The sequence below is a fragment of the Triticum urartu genome, chromosome 2A, assembly GCF_056163025.1.
Source record: "Triticum urartu cultivar PI428250 chromosome 2A, HENAU_Tu73, whole genome shotgun sequence".
Classification (NCBI taxonomy): domain Eukaryota; kingdom Viridiplantae; phylum Streptophyta; class Magnoliopsida; order Poales; family Poaceae; genus Triticum; species Triticum urartu.
In genome coordinates, this window is record NC_141874.1 from 53949852 (window position 1) to 53967867 (window position 18016).

Genomic DNA, 18016 nt, shown 5'->3' on the forward strand with positions numbered 1-18016 from the left:
CTCCGGAACTCCACCTCTCGTGATCCTGTACGGGAGAGGGGCGATCAGATTTTTGGGGAGCGCACTCGCGCGACTGCTGGCAGCGACGACTTCTTCCCCGACCTCGGCAACCTCGTCCTCGACGACATGGGCGACAACGTCAACGCCGGCGGTGCTGCACCCGCTGCATCGCATGTGATTCTATCCTTCCTGTTCGAGATCGTGGTAGAATTCATGCTTCTAGTATGTGCCCTAGATGTGATATGTTCATCTGCTATGCTAGTTCGCATGATTAGTTTAATCTCTGCTGCTGTGATCATGATTTATCTTCTGTTTATTCGGATTAAATCTCGCAGTAATTTGCTCATATTTCCGACATGAAGTTGAGCACGCGCCGCTTCATTCCCCATTCTCCTCGGCACAGGCGTCCCGTTCCCAGCGCCGCCACTCAGATCCGAAACGAGTTAGAGAGGAAAAGGGGAAGGGGAAACCGGCGGGCGGCGGCGGCGGCGGAGGAGGAGGCGAGATGGATGGAGATGGCTGGTGCAGGCGGAGTGGAGGATGCGGTCCGTACCATGTCCGGATCGAGCCGTGCAAGAGGAAGAAGCAGCCGCCGTCGGCAGCGGAGATCATGAGGGCTGAAGCCCGCGGCCAGCTCACCCGTCTCCGCGGCGTGATCCTCAACTGCGAGGGGTGCCTCTCTTGCTTCCTCCACTCCATCGAGCACCAGGTCCGAGACCCGCTCGAGCTGGCCGCCGACTTCGCCGCTGCTGCTGCCAAGGCGGAGGCGGAGGCGCAGGACTACAACGAAGGGTTCAAGCTTCAGGCCGGTGATGAGTATTACCTGAGCTCCCTGAACTTCTTCGCGCCGTCGGTGGGGGCCGCCTTCGCCGGGTTCTGGGGCGTCGGCTGGCTAGATTACGCCGAGGATGAGCTTCTGGAGTTTCTTCGATACTTGGAGTTGAACCTCGAAATCGACGTTGATCAGTGCTTTGTGGACCGCACGAGGGATGCTTTCAACCATGTGAACAACGCCCAGGCTTGCTTGATCCGAGCCCATGCTTCCCTCCATCCAGGTGAGGACGCCTCCTTCGTTCACCATCTAAAAGCTACCATGGGACACATCGAAGCAGCTGCCTTGATTCTCCGTCATCAAGTGTACATCTCGCGCGCGCTTGGCACGGAGCCTGTTCGCTTCCATTAGGTCCACCACCTAGTGAGAGTCGTCAGAGCAACACCTAGACTTATGTGAATTTACCAGTTTTGCACCGTGATAAAAGTAGCACTATGTTAATTGCCTGTGGTTGGGTTCCATTGCATTTTGCTTCCAAGAGAACCTATGTCATTTCCAGTTCATCCTTCCAAATCTGGAAGAGAATATAAACTCCTTATAAGGCTGCTGTAACAGGTCATGGTAGTGTTGTGAACCTATTATCCATAGAACATGTGCCATGGTCCATTATGCTTTGGTATCGGCGGTAGCGTGAGTTGTTCCATGGTTGCTCTACATGCCATTTTATTGCGCTCCCTACTCTGATTTCATATTTAAGACTGCAACCTTGATGTATTACCATGTTGCTCTGGTCTGATTTCTCCATAGAAGTAATGAGTTTTGTTGTTTGTTTGGCGTAAGCTGAATGATTCGGTCCTTTTGTTACCTAATGAAGTCATGACATATTCTTATCAATATAGGACATGGGCTGGCCTCTCACTTTGTAGATGAGCTATTTACTTCCATGAGATCCATCTCTTAACCATCCTCTATTCGTACGCAGAGATCTGGTGATTTCTGGGGTTATTTTCTGTGGGCATTTTGTGCGATTTCCGGGATCCTGTATTGTGAACAAAATGCGCAAAGAGCAGGAGTAGAAGGCAGGTGGGCGGTGATTTCTTCAAATTAGTTGATAGCGGGTGGCTATGAGGTCACTGGACTCTTCTGAATGTTATTTGTGTGGTTTACTTGTCTTGATTATTTGGGGGATCAACAACTACAGAGATAAGTAGTTGGCATTTTAGTGCTACTCCCGTGCCTTGTTCCCAGATAGCTTCCTGCATGCATAATCTCACAAATAGATATATATGCTAGTAACTTAACAGTGTGCTACCGCCCTTTCCCTAATTTTGTGTTTGGTTTAAGGTAGTGTTCAGCTTTTCCATAGACCCATAGTGTGTGGTGGTTGGGGTTCTCTTACAGTTGTTGCTCCGCTTCATGCATGGCCTGCAGATCTTGTCATCAATCTTGCTAAACTTTTACTTGTAAATGACATTTTGAAAATCAAGGAGAAGCAGGAGTTTATACGATGCTCTATTTGCATGTCTTATGCGTTATGTGGCTAAATAAATGCTGCTCAGATAGCAGCAAAGCACATGCTTCCATCCCTTGATTATATTAATGGAATTTGATTGGTGCCTTTTGCTATCTTAATCTATCAGGTTGCTTGTAGGCTTGTAGCTATCTATCTGAGCATTTCTTCCCTATTTTTTTCATTAGGTTCCTTTTTGTGCTTGTATAAACAATACAGCCCCTGGTATCTAATTACTTGTCATTTTATTGCTCTCCCTACGTACTCTTATTTCATATTGCAACCTTGATGTATTAAGATGCCGGTCTGGTTTGATCTCTCCGTATAAGTAATGAGTTTTTTTGGCATAACATGAATGATTTAGTCCTTTGTTATCAAATGAAGTCGTGATATATTGTGACCAACATGGGATATGGGTTGGCCTCTCACTTTTGACAGGTGCTATTTGCTCCATGAGATCCATCTCTTAGCGAGATCTCATTTTCTATTTGGTCACAGAGATCTGGTGATTTCTGGGGTTATTTGGTCTTAGGATTTTGTGTGATTTCTGAGATCTTGTATTGTAAACAAAATGCCCAAAGAGCAGGAGGAGAAGGCAGTTGGGCGGTGATTTCTTCAAAGTAGTTGATAGCAGGTGGCAATGTGGTCATTGGATCTCTGCTGAATGTTATTCTTGTGGTTTACTTGTCTGGATTGTTTGGGGAGATGTGTTATCAATTATCATTTCAGTGCTACTCCCGTGCTCTTCTTATGAGATAGCTTCCTGCATGCATAATCTCACAAATGGATATAGTTTGGTTGCTTAACATAATGCTACTGCCCTTTGCCTAATTTTATGTAGTGTTAGTGTGTGGTCTTGCTCATTAGTGCATTGTGGTTGGGGGCTCTCTTCCGGTTGTGTTTTGGTTCATATATGTATGGCCTGCAACTTTGTCATTAATCTTGCTGAACTTTTAGTTATTAAGCAAATTCGAAAATCAAGGAGAAACTGTATTTTAAATGACGCTCTATTTGCATGTCGTATGTGCTTTGTGGCTAAACAAAGGCTGCTCAGATAGCAGCAAGCTCATGCCATCCCTTAAATAGTGGTGTTTGATTGCTGCCTTTTGCTATCTTAATCTATCAGGCTGCTTGTAGCTATCTATCTGAGCATTTCTTCCTTGTTTTTTTATTAGATTTTCTTTTTGTGCTTGTATAAACAATACCCCCCCCCCCCCTGCTATTTAATTGCTTTTTAAGTTGTAAATGAGAGTCTTAGAGATGTATACATCTTTTTTTTTTTGCATGTTTCCTCACTTGGTGTGCATGGTTTATGTTGGATAGTACTGTTTATTGGCACTCTTGGCACATAACCTGTTTGCTTCCATTAGGTCCATCGCCAAGTGAGTACCTTAGGAACACCATCTAGCCTTATGTGGGTTTACCCATTTTGCACTGTGATGAGAGTTGAACTATATTGGTTGACTGTGGTTGAATACTCAGTTTCATCCTTTGAAATCTGGAAAGAGAAACTCCCTTAGGCTGGTACCTCCGTATTTGGAAAAAAATAAGACAAGTAATTTGGAACGGAGGGAGTATTATATATCTATCCATAGTACTACATGTGGCATAGTCCATTACGCTTTGTTATTCGCAGTAATGTGAGCTGTTCTACTTGTCATATTAATGCTCTGCCCACTGTTATTTCATATTTAAAAGTTGCATCTTTGATGTATTAAGATGTTGCTCTGGTCTGATGTGTCTCTGTAAAAGTAATGAGTGTTTTTTTTCTGGCATAACCTGAATGATTCAGTCCTTTGTTACCAAATTAAGTCATATTATTACCAACATAGGACATGGGGTTGCCTCTCCCTTATTTGCTTTCATGTGATCCATTTCTTAGCGGGATCTGGTGATATATAGGGTTATTCCATTTTCTTTGGCGATTTAGTGTGATTTTGGGGATCTTGTACTGCAAGAAAAATGCACAAAGAACAGAAGAAGGATGGTGATTTCTTGGGAGAAGTTGATAGTGGGTGGCAATGAGGTCACTGGATCACTGCTGAATGTTAATTTTCATGGTTTATTACTTATGGCTGCATGCATCACTCTGATGCAGAGGTGGGGGTTATCCTCATTTTCCAAAAAAAAAGGTTTATTACTTGCCTTGACTGTTTGGGGGTTCAACAGCTAGAGAGATGTATCGTTGTCATAATTTCTGCACTTTTTTCAACACTACTCCGCCTGTGCGAGATACATTCCTGCAGAATCTCACGAATAGATATACTTTGGCTAGTTAACAACATTTTTTTACAAGCACACGCAAGAGGGTTGCGTGCTCTTTGACATTAAGAAAGAAGCGAGTTTTTACATGGTGTTACAATAGCACAGAAATATGCTATCTAGGTTACTCCTCTCGCCAGTCCACCTAGTCTAGCTCTCGTCCACAAATGAAATCCTTTGTTGATTCGCCGGAGGACCATGGTAGGCATGGTTGCATCCTTGTCGAAGACACGCTTGTTGCGTTCCAGCCAGATGAAGCGAAGCACAAGGCAAACCATGGTGTTGAATTTCCTACGCATCCCACAAGGGCCCGCATTGCTCACAGCCGGCCACCAGTCGAGAATGTTTGCCACCTTTAGCCTCCTCGTGGCCATACCAAAAGAATCCACGTCTGATTTTGTCAGTACATGAGAGGAACCAAGCCGGCAGGTCGAGAACGAGCATGAGGTAGATGGATGTTGCAGTGAGAGTTGAGTTGATGAAAACTAGCCTGCCTGCCATATGTAAATGAGTGGTTGGACCGCTGATTTGGGCAAACGGGTGAATGATAGAGGCAAGCCCAAGCATGTCACCGGAAATTCCTTGACATAGCAAGCAAGTATTCCAATCACGGCTGAGATGTTCTCTTGCTGGCATCGGATCAGCGAGATGGAACTCTTGGCCATGTTGCAAGATAGGCCGGTTGCGTTCCCAAACACTTTGAGCAGTTGAACAGTGGCTTCAGCTTCCTGCACATCCGGTTTGAGCAGTAGCACTGCATCGTTGGCATATAAATAGAGTCGGTGCTTGATAGCAGCATGCTACCGCCCTTTGCGCAAAGTTTTATTGTAGGTCGAGCTCTATGGTATCCTCTATTCCATCTGTCAGTTTGCTTCGTAATCTGTGCAACCAGGAGCATTACAGATTTCTTTTTAGTGAGTCAAACTTTTTCTCTTACTCTCTCACCTTTTTTTTCAAAAAGGAGGTTATCCCCCGGCCTCTGCACCAGAATGATGCATGAGGCCATCTTATTAATAAGCAAACAGTTCAATAAAGTCTCCAAGTCTCAAAAACCAAAAGGGCTCACAAAGAGCTAAAAACAAGAAAACGGGATAGCCATAACCGGCGGAATAAAGATAGATAGGAAACTAAACGCCTATCCTATTATATGACCGTCATCTAAATCGGTTGAAGAAAGTTCGCGGTACCGTCTCCCAATGGATAGACTCAGTAACCATACACTTCCTGGCATCCGCCGGAGTGAGTAGTGACCACATACGGATCAGTGTAGTGGCCCGAAAAATAACCTGCAAGAAATGAATATGTGTTGTTTTGTTAAAAACCAAAGCGATCCTGCAGTTCCATATAACTCATAATAAAGCACATACTCCTACACAGATAAGTTTCGCTGTTTCTAACTCAACTCCATCTAGACACGTCCCAAATAACGCGTGGATGGTATTTGAAGGAGTAATGTTAAACGCTATGTGAACAGATCACCATCATGATCGCAGAAGCTACATCTTCGAGATCCTGTCCAGTTACGTTTAGCCAAATTGTTCTTAGTTAGAATAAGAGATCTCTTAGAATAATTTGTTTGTGGACAAACCTACCATGTCACTCTCTCAAGGCATGAACTATGGTGGCATATGGATATAGATGCCTCATGAGAAAAAATAGTTTGAGGCACCTACATTGATTTTTTCTCGTTAATGTAAGCTATCACTAGTGGCCTCATCAAGGAATAGAAAATAAAGACTCTAGTACACATGCATCACTACTTTTTACTCCAACTTTTTCAGTTTTTTACATCGGACCACACTTTCTCTCTCCAAGCACTCGCCTTATGCAGAGGATCCCGCTTCTCCATCTGAACCTACTTTTCCTGACATCCGATCCTACATGGCATGTCAGGCATCACCCTGGGGCTATGCATTGGCCATGCCCTTATAGTAGGAGGCGAGATAAGGGACCAACTCTGTCACGAGCTACCCTACACAATAGGACGCATGCTCTATCCAGAATGCATGCTTCCTGGCCTGAAGCTATGGGAGAGAGCGGAAACACAAAGGAGAAAGAGAGAGAGAGACGTGAGGAGAAATGGTGGAGAGAGAATGACAATCTCTTCCGTATGAGAGTTGTTGGAAGAGAGAAGAAGAGAGAGGAGAGTGTGTCTATTTCTATTTCTTCTTCTTTTTTGCGGGGAGAGAGTGTGTCTATTTCGTCCATAAGAGAAAGTGGAGTCTAAAGAGAGGAAAGAAAAGCAAGGAGAGATAAAGTGGGGGGATAGAGAGAGAGCAAAGAGAAGGAAGGAGAGAGAGCACACAATTTTTAAGAGAGAGAACAACATGGAGGAGACAACAGGCTGGTGGACAAAAGCATTGACCACCCGAGCAAAACTGCGGTTCTTTAAATCTCTGTACATATCCCCATGCAACTAGAGTCCAGTCTGAACGGTCATGATATAGGGTATTGTGGAGCTCGACCTATCAAAAACCACACTTTGGCCCTTTGCTTAATTTTGTGTTTGGTTTTAGGTAGTTTGCCGATTTGCTTATTTTGCATGGTGGTGGGGCTCTCTTCTAGTTGTTTTGCTTCATGAAATGCAAATCTTGCTGAACTTGTACTTGTTAAGAAAATGGGACAATTACACTTTTCCTCTAGTCGTGTCAGCCCATGGGTTTTGTCCTTACTTTTCGGCTCTACTCAGTTTTGCCCTTAGATTTATCTATGAGGCCGTCCTTATGCCCTTTGAGCAATACTTTAAAAAATCATAAAAAAATCATATGAACTCGTAGAAATGCAAATAAGATATCAAAATGTTCACAAAAATATTGCCTTTATGTGCATGTCATTTGCATTCAAGAAAAAAAATTGTTTAAGCTATCCGAGGTCATAAGACATTAATAACCTTGGGTAGTTTAAACCATACTTTTTTCCTGATAACTGTAATAATCTTGGGTAATTATAAACAATACCTTTTTACTGAATGCAAATGACATGCACATAAAGGTCATGTTTTTCTGAACATATTGATATCTTATTTACATTTCTATGAGTTCATATGAATTTTCTATGAATTTTCAAAGTATTGGTCAATGGCATTCAAACGACCTCAGAGACAAATCTAAGGGCAAAAATGGACAGAGCCGAAAAGTAAGGGAAAAACCTGTAGCGTGGTTCTGACTAAGGGCAAAAATGCATTTGACCCTAAGAAAATTAGAAAATCAAGGACAAACGAGATTTTAAACGATGCTTTATTTAGGCTAAAAGGGTTGCTCACATCCCAGCTATGACATGCTACCCTCCCTTAATTAATGACATTTGATGGTGCTTTTTGCTATCTTAATCTACCCTCACTTTGTATGTACAGTTGATCAATGATTAATAAAGAGAGCTCTACCCCTACCCCTACTTCTCTGTGTAATTTACTTTTTGTTTCTTTGCGTGATCGACTAGTTTGACTATGACGCTCCCGCTTCGCAACCCTTTGACCGGAATCACTGGCAGAGGTTGTGCACTTTGCTAGTTTTCTTAAAGTTGTCGCTTTGTGCCACGATGTTCTCAAGATTGATGTTTTGTGCAGTTAACTCTTCCATACAAGTAGAGCGCGGAGGAAAACAGTAAATACCATAACAAGCGGTCGAAACAACAAATACCATAACATCGTCTATGAAAACTAATGAAAAAGAAGTACACACTGGTTACAATGATTATAAAACTGATGCCACCATTAGCACTTGAAAAATTGGTTCTCATCATCGCCTATATATTGCCTTATTTTCTAGCGTCCAACTAGATTGGCATCAAGCTTGGAACGTAGGGGATTATATCATAGTCATAGACAATTTCTGATGTGTACTTAACAAGCGTGTTTGTGTTAGGATGGTGATATGCTAAGTCATGCATGATAGCCACATGCCTAACACCCAATGTACTTTGGCTATCAGAGCACATGAGATTGTAAGATCCTCCTTGGAACAATATATCGTCATTAGACGTAGCTACCAGATGTATACAACGTGGGACGTTCATGACATGACGTTGCACCCATCGTGGTGGATTAGAACCATCCACATCATTGCAAACCCATATACAAGCTGACCTGAAAGATCCATGTTTGGGCCCTTCATGAGCAACACATAGCTCCCCGTGAAACTCAGCCAAGTTGGACGTCGCGTATCGGAGATCAGGGCACCCAGGAGGCGCTGGTATGACGCTGAAAGACTCATCATTCAAGCTGAAGCGAAGGAAACCTCGGGCAGGTACAACATCCCCCGGGAGCAACAGCGACTCATCGATTGTCCAGAGCAATGATCCTTTGAAGAAGGTCGCTGTTCGACCTGCCATGATAGGGTACGGAGGTGGCGCTGCCGTCTCACGCCAATGCCGATCTCTCCCGATGGTGAACACCTCCATCCCAAGGGTGTAGTGGTAACCACCTCTCTTGAGCCTGTCCACAGAGGGGTAATAGAAACGGGCAACCTTGTATGTGTTGGAATGAGGGTCATGCCCGAGACCTAGCGCCCCGTCAAAGCACCTACGGAGCCCACGCGGGGTTACGCAGCTCTGAGGCAGGGGCAGGACGTGGCGTGTAGCTGGATTGAGGACCCACACGTTGTCGTCCATGGACACGAGCACAAGACCGTCACAGTGCGCCAAATTGTGCCTTCTGCCGGCTTCCACCACAGGGAAGGAGTCCATGGCTAGAACGACAGTCGCAGCGTCCTGGCTCATCTCCCACCGGTATAAGCCCGGTGTGGTGACCTTAAGCTTTCTTTCATAAGGATGGCCGCCGTAGTTGATTCTTATCCACGGCGCGATTAGCACGCACGTCTGTTGGAGGCAGAGGTGCTGGCGCTGGAACGACTGGTCGCCGGTGATGGTGTCGTGCCAGGCCTTGGAGACGCAGGTGAACCGCATCAGCGACTCGACGGGGAGACGGAGCAGGATCTGCATGACGAGGTCGTGCGGCACGTAACGCGTCGCTGCCGCCGCCGTCTCGTCGTCCATGGTCGGATAATTTCTTGCAACGCGGGCTCTTCCTTCCTTGTTTTATACACGGCACGTAGAGACTCGGATTTGGAGTGAAAATATAGTCGGATCGAAGGCGGGGTCGTTAAACTTGTTGGGGGTAGTCCTGAGTCCTGACCATACGACGCCGCCGCGAGTATACTTTCCTTGCACCGATTGGATGTCAACAGGAGCGAACTGAGTTTACAAGGGGAGGTGCACGTACTGTACGTACGTATATATAGCATAGAAGCTAGCTGCTAGCCTAATACAAACACTATTCGGTGATGGTTCCAAGCCCGGGCCGGACTGGAGGCAGTGGTTTATTCCAACATAACTGACTATCTCCCACGGAAAGAAATCAAGCAAGTGAATCGATGACCATCGGGAATTTGTGATTTACAATTTGAGTCGGCAGAGACGCTGGCAGAGCTTTGGATGCCGGTGGTCCGTGTAAGTTGTAACCAGGAAGGAAGCCGGTGTTCTGACCGCTCGTCCCCTGGCCGGGGAGGCTATTTCGACCTTGTCACCAACAGAGGTTGGTTTCTCGGTTTTTCTTCAGTTAAGGACCAAAACCTTTTGCCTCTATCACTTTCAGAGCTCAGTGCCAACATATATTGATTTCCCGTCCCTGTGCATGCAGTTGTCTCTCAAAACCCAGGCCCTCCACAACAGCGGCAGGAGCTTAACTTTCATATTATCATTGCATTTGTCCAGCAGTACTTGCAGCCAATCACTCCCTGTGTTCCGAAATTCCCTTTCCAATGCCAGATCCCATTCTTCCTTCATGGCGTATCTTAGGGCTCTGCCACTTGTGTATGAGATGACGGAAACGGCATGGTACTCATCCTCATCCCGGTACCACAAATTTCACAGACACTATCATGCACTAATGCACGTTTGCATTTGTTCTTTTTAGTGGCCATCGTACATGTAGCAACTCTCCATCCAAAGATCTTTATATTTTTCCAGCATGTTCAATGTAAGATTAAGTTATATTTTTCCGGCATGTTCAATGTAAGTTTAACTTATATTTTTCCGGCATGTTCAATGTAAGTTTAAGCTATTTTGTGATGAATGTCAAATAATATGATAGTATTGATAGACATCAAAAAATGCACAAGCCATGTCTTTAAAACTTCATGAACTTGCGAGGGCCACCAGACCAACACACTTGGAACCTCCACGCTCTCAAGCAAACCGCAACTCCAGTTCCGCTATGATACTGACGCCTTGGACCTATGAGAAGGCTAGTCGAATGACACCATTGTAGTGGAGTTCAGAGATTTTTGAAGAAAAAGAAGATAACATAGGTGCGTCGAAGCGCTATGGGCACTTGGCTTGCCGGCCAACCGCCGCTTCTTCTTTAAGTCTTGGCAGCTGACATAGGGTTGCAACCCGGCCGACTAGAGCATCAAGGAAAACAATTGGACAGTAATGACAAGTGACCAAAAACAAGAAATACTAGTAGAACACCTTCTATGCAAACAAATGAAAAAAAGAAGAAGAAAAGAATACAACACAAAAGTGATTCACCATTAGCACTTGGAATTTTTTTCCTCGTCGTATCTTATATTTCTTTGTTACGCCGAGTAACTAGATTGGCACCAGGCTTGGAACACAAAAGCAATTGCACATTGTTTTCTACCGAGTAACTAGATTGGCACCAGGCTTGGAACGTAAGGGATTAAGTCGTAGCAATATACACTTTCTCTTGGGTACTTAACATGTGTGTTTGAGTCTGGATGATGATATGTCAAGTCATGCATGATAGCCACATGCCTAACACCTTCTATGCTTTGGCTATCATAGCACATGAGATTGTAAGATCCTCCTTGAAAAAATATACGGTCATTAGACATGTTTATCAGCTGTATATGGCATGGGACGTTGTTCATGACATGGCGCAGAACCCATCGTGGCAGATTGGACCCATCCAGATCATTGCACACCCATACCCAAGTCGACCTAAAAGGTCTCTCCTCTTTGGGCCCTTCATGAGCAAGACACAGCTCCCCGTGCATCTCAACCAAGTTGGACGCCGAGTTTCGTAGGTCAGGACACCCAGGAGGCGCTGGTATGACGCTGAAAGTCTCATCCTCCAAGCTGAAGCGGAGGAAGCCTCGAACGGCTACGTCACCCCCCGCGAGCAAGACGGACTCGTCGATTGCCCAGAGCAAGGAGCCTTTGAAGAAGGTTGTTGTCCGGCACGCCATGACAGGGCATGGCGGTGGCGCCGTCGTCGGACGCCAATGCTTATCTCTCCCGATGGCGAACACCTCCATCCCGAGGGTGTAGAGGCAGCCACCTGTCCCGGGCATGTGCACGGAACGGTAGTAGATACGCGCAACCTTGTACGCGTTGGAGCGTGGGTCATGCCCGAGACCTACCGCCCCGTGGAAGCACCTATGGAGGGCGGCCGGCGTGACGTAGCCCCGGGGCAGGGGCGTGGCGCGGCGTGTGGCCGGGTTGAGCACCCGCACGGCGTCGTCCGCGGACACCACCAGCACAAGGCCGTCGCAGTGCGCCAGATCGTGCCTGCGGCCGGCTTCTTGGGCCGGGAAGAAGGCGTCCATGGACTGAACGAGGGTCGCGGCGCCCTGGCCCTGCTCCCAGCGGTACAAGCCGGGCGTGGTGACCTTGACCGGGCTGGCACGAGGATGGCCGGCCGCGTCGTTGATTTTGATCCGCGGCGCGGTGAGCACGCACGGGTCTTGGAGGCGGGCGTGCTCGCGCTGGAACGACCGGTCGCCGGTGATGGTGCTGTGCCAGGCCTTGCAGACGCAGGTGAGCCGCAGCAGCGACTCGACGGGGAGTGTTTGACATGAAAAATAATAAAAACAACCATGGATATCGTTTTATTATCTCTCTACGCGACAGGGGAAATAAATATTGCGAGCGTGCCAGTGTACTAAGTACACAAATAAAATTAGGGAAACTTGTATTTTATTAATCTCTCATCGGAGAAACAAATTACATGATCCCTTTACATAAGCGCTCAATGGCCTGCTAGCTCGGCCAATATGACTTCGGCGATTGTGAGGTTCTGGTTCACGGGGTCTCGGAAGGCTCCCGATTAATTACGTCCGCGAGCCGGAGCCGCGAACCACCTCCGATTAAGCTGCTGCAATGGACGTCGTCTTCAAGTCTCGTCTTCTCCAAGTGCTCGGTGTAGATGATGGTGATGATGCGGTGGAATAGAAGAGTGGAGCGGTACGTCCGTCGCTCCGGCGATGCTTAGCCACATCCCTTCAACTTGTCGATGTCCGGTGATGAAGATGTCTGGCTTCGTCAGCTCAGACAGATGGGCGGCCTTCGCCTCGTCGGTGCCCGGCCTGGTGGTGTCCGCCTCGTCGGTGTCAGACATGGTATGTCTTGCCTTCGCCTCGTCGGTGCCCGGCAAGATATGGGTAGCTTCATCGGAAGAAGACATGTCGGTGAAGTGGCTTCGCCTCGTCGGAGCATGGACGGGGTTTGGGGAGTGTGTTGATGTAGAAGTTGGAGTACACTCGAGTGTCGCCGCGTGGCGGCGTTGCTTGAAGATGACGACAACGCGAGCTAGTCGATATAGACCTTAGACCGTCGCAGCTACAGGGGCGGCCTCCACTTGGTATAAAAGAATGACAATATGTCGGTGTAGACGGCGGCGTCGCTTAGACGCAAAGTCAAAGAAAATGGCCACGACATATGAATGACCGGTGGTGTTGATGTAGACGACATCCTCGTCAGATGTAGAGCTGCTGAAGTTGGCGACGCCCTGTTGACGTAGCCGGGTGGCGTGTCGAGGCAGTCGGTGCCCTCGCCGGGAAAGAAGTTGATGAAGATGGCGAAGTCAGGTTGATGTAGAAGCCTTCCTCGTCGAGCCCGGGATTGGTGTTGACAACATTGGCGAGGTTGATGAAGATGTGAAGACGGTGAGCAGCTCCTCCTCCGTCTTCTTCGTTTGCACACAGGTGAGCGCTGATTATCCATCCATCTCGATCGTGATTCGGATGCACTGAAATGAGAAAGATAGGAAAAGAGAAAGATAAAATGATGCATGTACGCATGCCCTTTAAAGAAGATAGAGGACGTGATTTTAATCTTCCCTCTCTAAGGTAGATGATGGTACAGCCTTGGACGACGACCTCCTCACTCCGGCTTGTACACCACTGCTGACGTTCGTCGTTGTCTTCGCAATCTTCATGTGGCGCGTACTACGTCGCTGCCGCGAGTGTCTCATCGACCACATGGAGATGGCATCCAAGCTTCTTCTTCATGTCTACGTGAATATCACCGCCCAGTTCTTGGGCGCGATGTATCACTGCCCTTAACTTGGAATGGGGAAGACCGCGCCAGGCTATAGGTCGGCAGCTTCGATGTCGTGGTGGTGTCGTAGATGGTGTTGGACCAAACGCCGGTAGGATGGAGATGGCACCGAGCCGGATACCGCCGGCCTCTCCGATGTCGCCGCCGAGGTGGAGTTGGCGCCATGCTACTCACCGGCGGCCTTGCCGCCGTTGTGGTGGTGTAGATGGTGTTGGGCCGGATGCCGCCGGCCTCTCCGATGTCGCCGCTGAGGTGGAGTTGGCGCCGTGATACTCGCCGGCAACCTCGTCGCCGTCGTGGTGGTGTAGATGGTGTCGGGCCGGATGTCGCTGGCCTCCCTGATGTCGCTACCGAGGTGGAGTTGGCGCCGTGATACTCTCCGGCAGCCTCGCCGCTGTCATGGTGGTGTAGATCGCTCCGGGCCGCACGCCGGCGTGGTGAAGATGGCGTCGGGCTGTAAGCCGGCATCTTCGATGTCATTGTGGTGGTATAGATGGCTCCGGGCCGCACGCCGGGATGGTGGAGATGGCGCCGGGCTGTAAGCCGGCAGCTTCGTCGTTGTCGCGGTGTCGTAGATAGCGCCGGGCCACGCGCCGGCGCGGTGGAGATGACTCCGGGCTGCTGGTCGGCAGCTCCGTCGTTGTTGTGGTGGTGTAGATGGCGCTGGGCCACACGCCGGTGCGGTGGAGGTGACTCCGGGCTGCAGGTCGGCAGCTCCGACATTGTCGTGGAGATGGAGATGGAGCCGGGACGCACGCCAGCATGGTGGAGATAGCGCCGGGCTTGAGGCCGGCAGCTCCGACGTTGTTGTGGCGATGGTGATGGAGCCGGGACGCACGCTGGCATGGTGGAGATAGCGCGCCGGGCTTGAGGCCGGCAGCTCCGATGTTGTCGTGGCGATGGTGATGGAGCCGGGTCGCACGCCGGCATGGTGAAGATAGCGCCAGGCTTGAGGCTGGTGGCTCCAACGTTGTGGTGGCGATGGTGATGGAGTCAGGCCACACGTCGGTCGTCCCTTCAATGTCACCTCTGAGATGGAGTTGGTGTCGTGCTACACGCCACCAGCCTTGTGGTGGTGTAGATGGATAAAGGCCGATCAAAGAAGGCACCATGGGTGGCGCCTGCGGCCGCCTTGAGTGCTAGGGCTTGTTGTGTGGGCTCCTTCGTGTATCTGCAGCCGCGGACGACCAGGTTGTACGGGCTGCTTGGCGAGCATGCCTGTGCCATGGGCACATCCTCACGATCTCCTCGCCGCCTCCACTGTGGGAGCATCTCCAACGGGGCGTGTGTTGGCCTCCATGCATATGTGGGATCGCCGTGCGCGCTGCCGCCGACGCGTCGTCCCGTCCTCGACGCAGCCACCACAGGCGCGTCTCCTCTTGGCTCGGTTCCTCCCGGGGTAATCTCCCGATGGCCTTGAGGTCCCTTCTCGCTGCCTTTCTCCGTGTCGATTACCTAAAAGATTATGGACGGAGAGAACGAGATATATGTATATACCGCATGAGATGTCTACATATGATGATTTTAGTGAAGCTAGCTTGGACAAGTCCATATGAAGCGGCCAAGTGTGCGCCACCGCCGGCGGCGCAACTTCCCGGCCTTGCCGACACGACCAGCGTTGACTCCGGCCCCCGGTGTGAGCGCCTTTCTCGTGTGGGTCGTAGCTGTCGCCGCTGCTTCATCTACACGTGGCCTGCGTGTGTGTGTGAGGGCGCCGTCAGCTGCCATCATGGGCGCATGCTCTCCTGGGTACTGCCCCTTTCTTGGCCGACTGCTTGCTTGGCTGCCGATCTTTGAATCTTCGATCTGCAGGATGAAGAAGATAAAAGGAGAATAGAGAGATGAATCAACGTGCACGGTTACTCTTGAGTCTTGGTGTCGCGTGCATGTGCTTGCTTGGGTTGATGGAGTGTGCGGCAGCGTGCATGGAAGAAGGCTCCGCCGGGCTTGCCGGCGGGCGTTCATCGTCATCGTCGTCGTCGCAGCACGTCTACGGTGCAGTGGACGCCGGCGCTTCATCCGAGCGCATGGTCTTCCCTGGTGTGGCCTTGCTTCTGGTCCAGGCACCTGTGCCATACCGACGTCGGCCCGTCGTCTGCCGCCATCGCCTTCCTTCTCTCATCACCGAGGGCACAGCGGGGCCTCTCTGCCCCTGCCGTCAGCGCGTCCCCTTTGGAGTCCCCCTCGTCTCGTGGTGGCTGCTTCTTATATAGGCAGGTGTGTGGCCAGAAAGGATAAGTCTCGCTCCAGAGTTGTTGAACCGGCGCTCCTGATCTCGTGGAGAGATGACAAGATAAGGATGCGTTATCTCCTCTGAAGCTTATCCCCTGTGCGTGCATTGCAGCAGCTAGACCTACACACGGTCACGGCTGACACGTAGAGACCTGGCCTGATCAGCTTTCGTGGATAGTCAAGCCAACTAACTCATCACGTTCAACGAGCTAGCCACATGCACGCATAGGATTTCCATCATAATCATAACTTGTACGTGAGATGTGCCCATGCATAACTCTTGCATGCCTACGTACTAACTAGGTGGTGCTAGGTAATCAGGTTTATTAGATCAAGTATGTGTGGACATAAATAATCACTGCTCCGTTGTCTTAATGGCCCTCTCTCATGAATATCAACATATTATTCTTGGTCATATTCATGCTTGCACATACATATTGACACCATTTTTTTATATTTCATAACAAAAATTCGCCAAAATGGCGTCAAACAAATGCCCCCCACCGAGTCGAGTTCGAGCGCGAAGCGAACCGGACTCGGGTCGGTGAAAATTCAGTTCAACAAAGGGGTGCATAAAGGAACAAAAACCATGCAGCCTTGAGAGAAGGAAAATCCGGGTGCCATAGGTTACCTGGACTTTGCAAAATCTGTTAAAAAAAACAGCCGGGGATCTTCAAATCAGTTGCACGCGAGCGGCATGCTTACCGGTAGGCTTATTCCATTATTTCATGCATATGAAGGGCTGCACAGTGGCGCGTTGCGCCTCTGATGACGCGCGCCGCAGCCTCAACAAAGCTAGTATCGAACCGTCCTTTGTATGCTAGGGTTGGGAAAAACTCTGCATCGGCTCACCCAGATTTCTCATGGCACGGAGTTGATGTTTGCGATACAATAAACTCAGCAATTCATCCTGCCATCGGCATTTCTTCTGAGCGATTTTTTTTACTTTCTCTCGTAGCACCGAGGCAAAAAACACCAAAGTATGAACCAATATGAAGTTGGGGTCACATACACCTATCCTTTTTCTTTTACTTCCTCTCACGGAGAGAACCATGCAGGAAAAATAAGGCAGATAGATGCCCGACTCCCATCATCGAGCCCAAGGAATATGAGACGTGCAGGAGCAGTTGCAGGGTTGACGTAAAGAAACGATCAGCCTACAACTCGATCGGCCATCTGCGTCTCTTATGGCCAAATAGTATTTTTAATGATTTTTTTTTACTCGCTCCCATATCATCGGGGCGAGGATAGCCACGAGTATGATGTAGTACACTCAGGGCCTGGGTACACTTATCTATTTTCTTTGAACTCGCTTTCAAGAGAAGAGCTGAGAAAAGAAATAGCAGTTGAATTCCTGACTCCGGCGACGTGAGCATCTGCCATAATTAAACTAATTTACATATAGATGTTTCATCTTTGCCAATGCTTCCTGCTACGTATTCCCTCATCCAGGACAAAGACCATGACACTTGCAGGAGCAGATATAGGTCAGATTACCATCGGCATACATATATACACTTCTCCATCTTGCATGGCTTGCTTTCTCAGAGATACATGTGCATGTATCTCATTATTAGCTCAAGGGAGAGAGATGTCGATGCTGTGCAGCGCCTGTAACGCCCTCGATGCGGCTATATTTTCCATGTGTCGAAGCACGACTTAGAGGCATAACCGCATTGAAAGCAATGTCGCAAGTGAAGTAATCTTCACACAACCCATGTAATACATAAGAGAAAGAGATACATAGTTGGCTTACAATCGCCACTTCACACAATTACATGAATAAAGCATTACAACATCCAAATACAATCAAGGTCCGACTACGAAACCAAAATAAAAGAAGAACCCCAAAAGCGACAAGGTTCCCGATCGACCCCAACTGGGCTTCACTACTGATCAACTAGAACGAAACAACATAAAGGACAAGATCTTCATCGGGC

The 18016-nt window shown here is 48.5% G+C and overlaps 3 protein-coding genes across 3 annotated transcripts; 1 reads left to right on the top strand and 2 right to left on the bottom strand.

Annotated features, from left to right (window-relative positions):
* The first annotated feature begins 505 nt into the window (after nucleotides 1-505).
* LOC147983665 (uncharacterized) lies at nucleotides 506-4693 on the top strand. Its single transcript, XM_087539574.1, has 2 exons — nucleotides 506-1055; nucleotides 4653-4693. The coding sequence occupies exons 1-2, from the start codon at nucleotides 506-508 to the stop codon at nucleotides 4691-4693; spliced, it is 591 nt and encodes a 196-aa protein (XP_087395700.1).
* Nucleotides 4694-8318: 3625 nt separating this feature from the next.
* On the bottom strand, nucleotides 8319-9536 carry LOC147983666 (F-box protein At1g11270-like). Its single transcript, XM_087539575.1, has one exon. The coding sequence runs from the start codon at nucleotides 9534-9536 to the stop codon at nucleotides 8319-8321; it is 1218 nt and encodes a 405-aa protein (XP_087395701.1).
* Nucleotides 9537-11191: 1655 nt separating this feature from the next.
* On the bottom strand, nucleotides 11192-12352 carry LOC147983667 (putative F-box protein At2g02030; the record flags this gene model as incomplete). Its single annotated transcript, XM_087540821.1, has 1 exon — nucleotides 11192-12352. A coding segment is annotated over one exon (1161 nt), but the record flags the coding sequence as incomplete, so codon positions are not given.
* Nucleotides 12353-18016: the final 5664 nt, after the last annotated feature.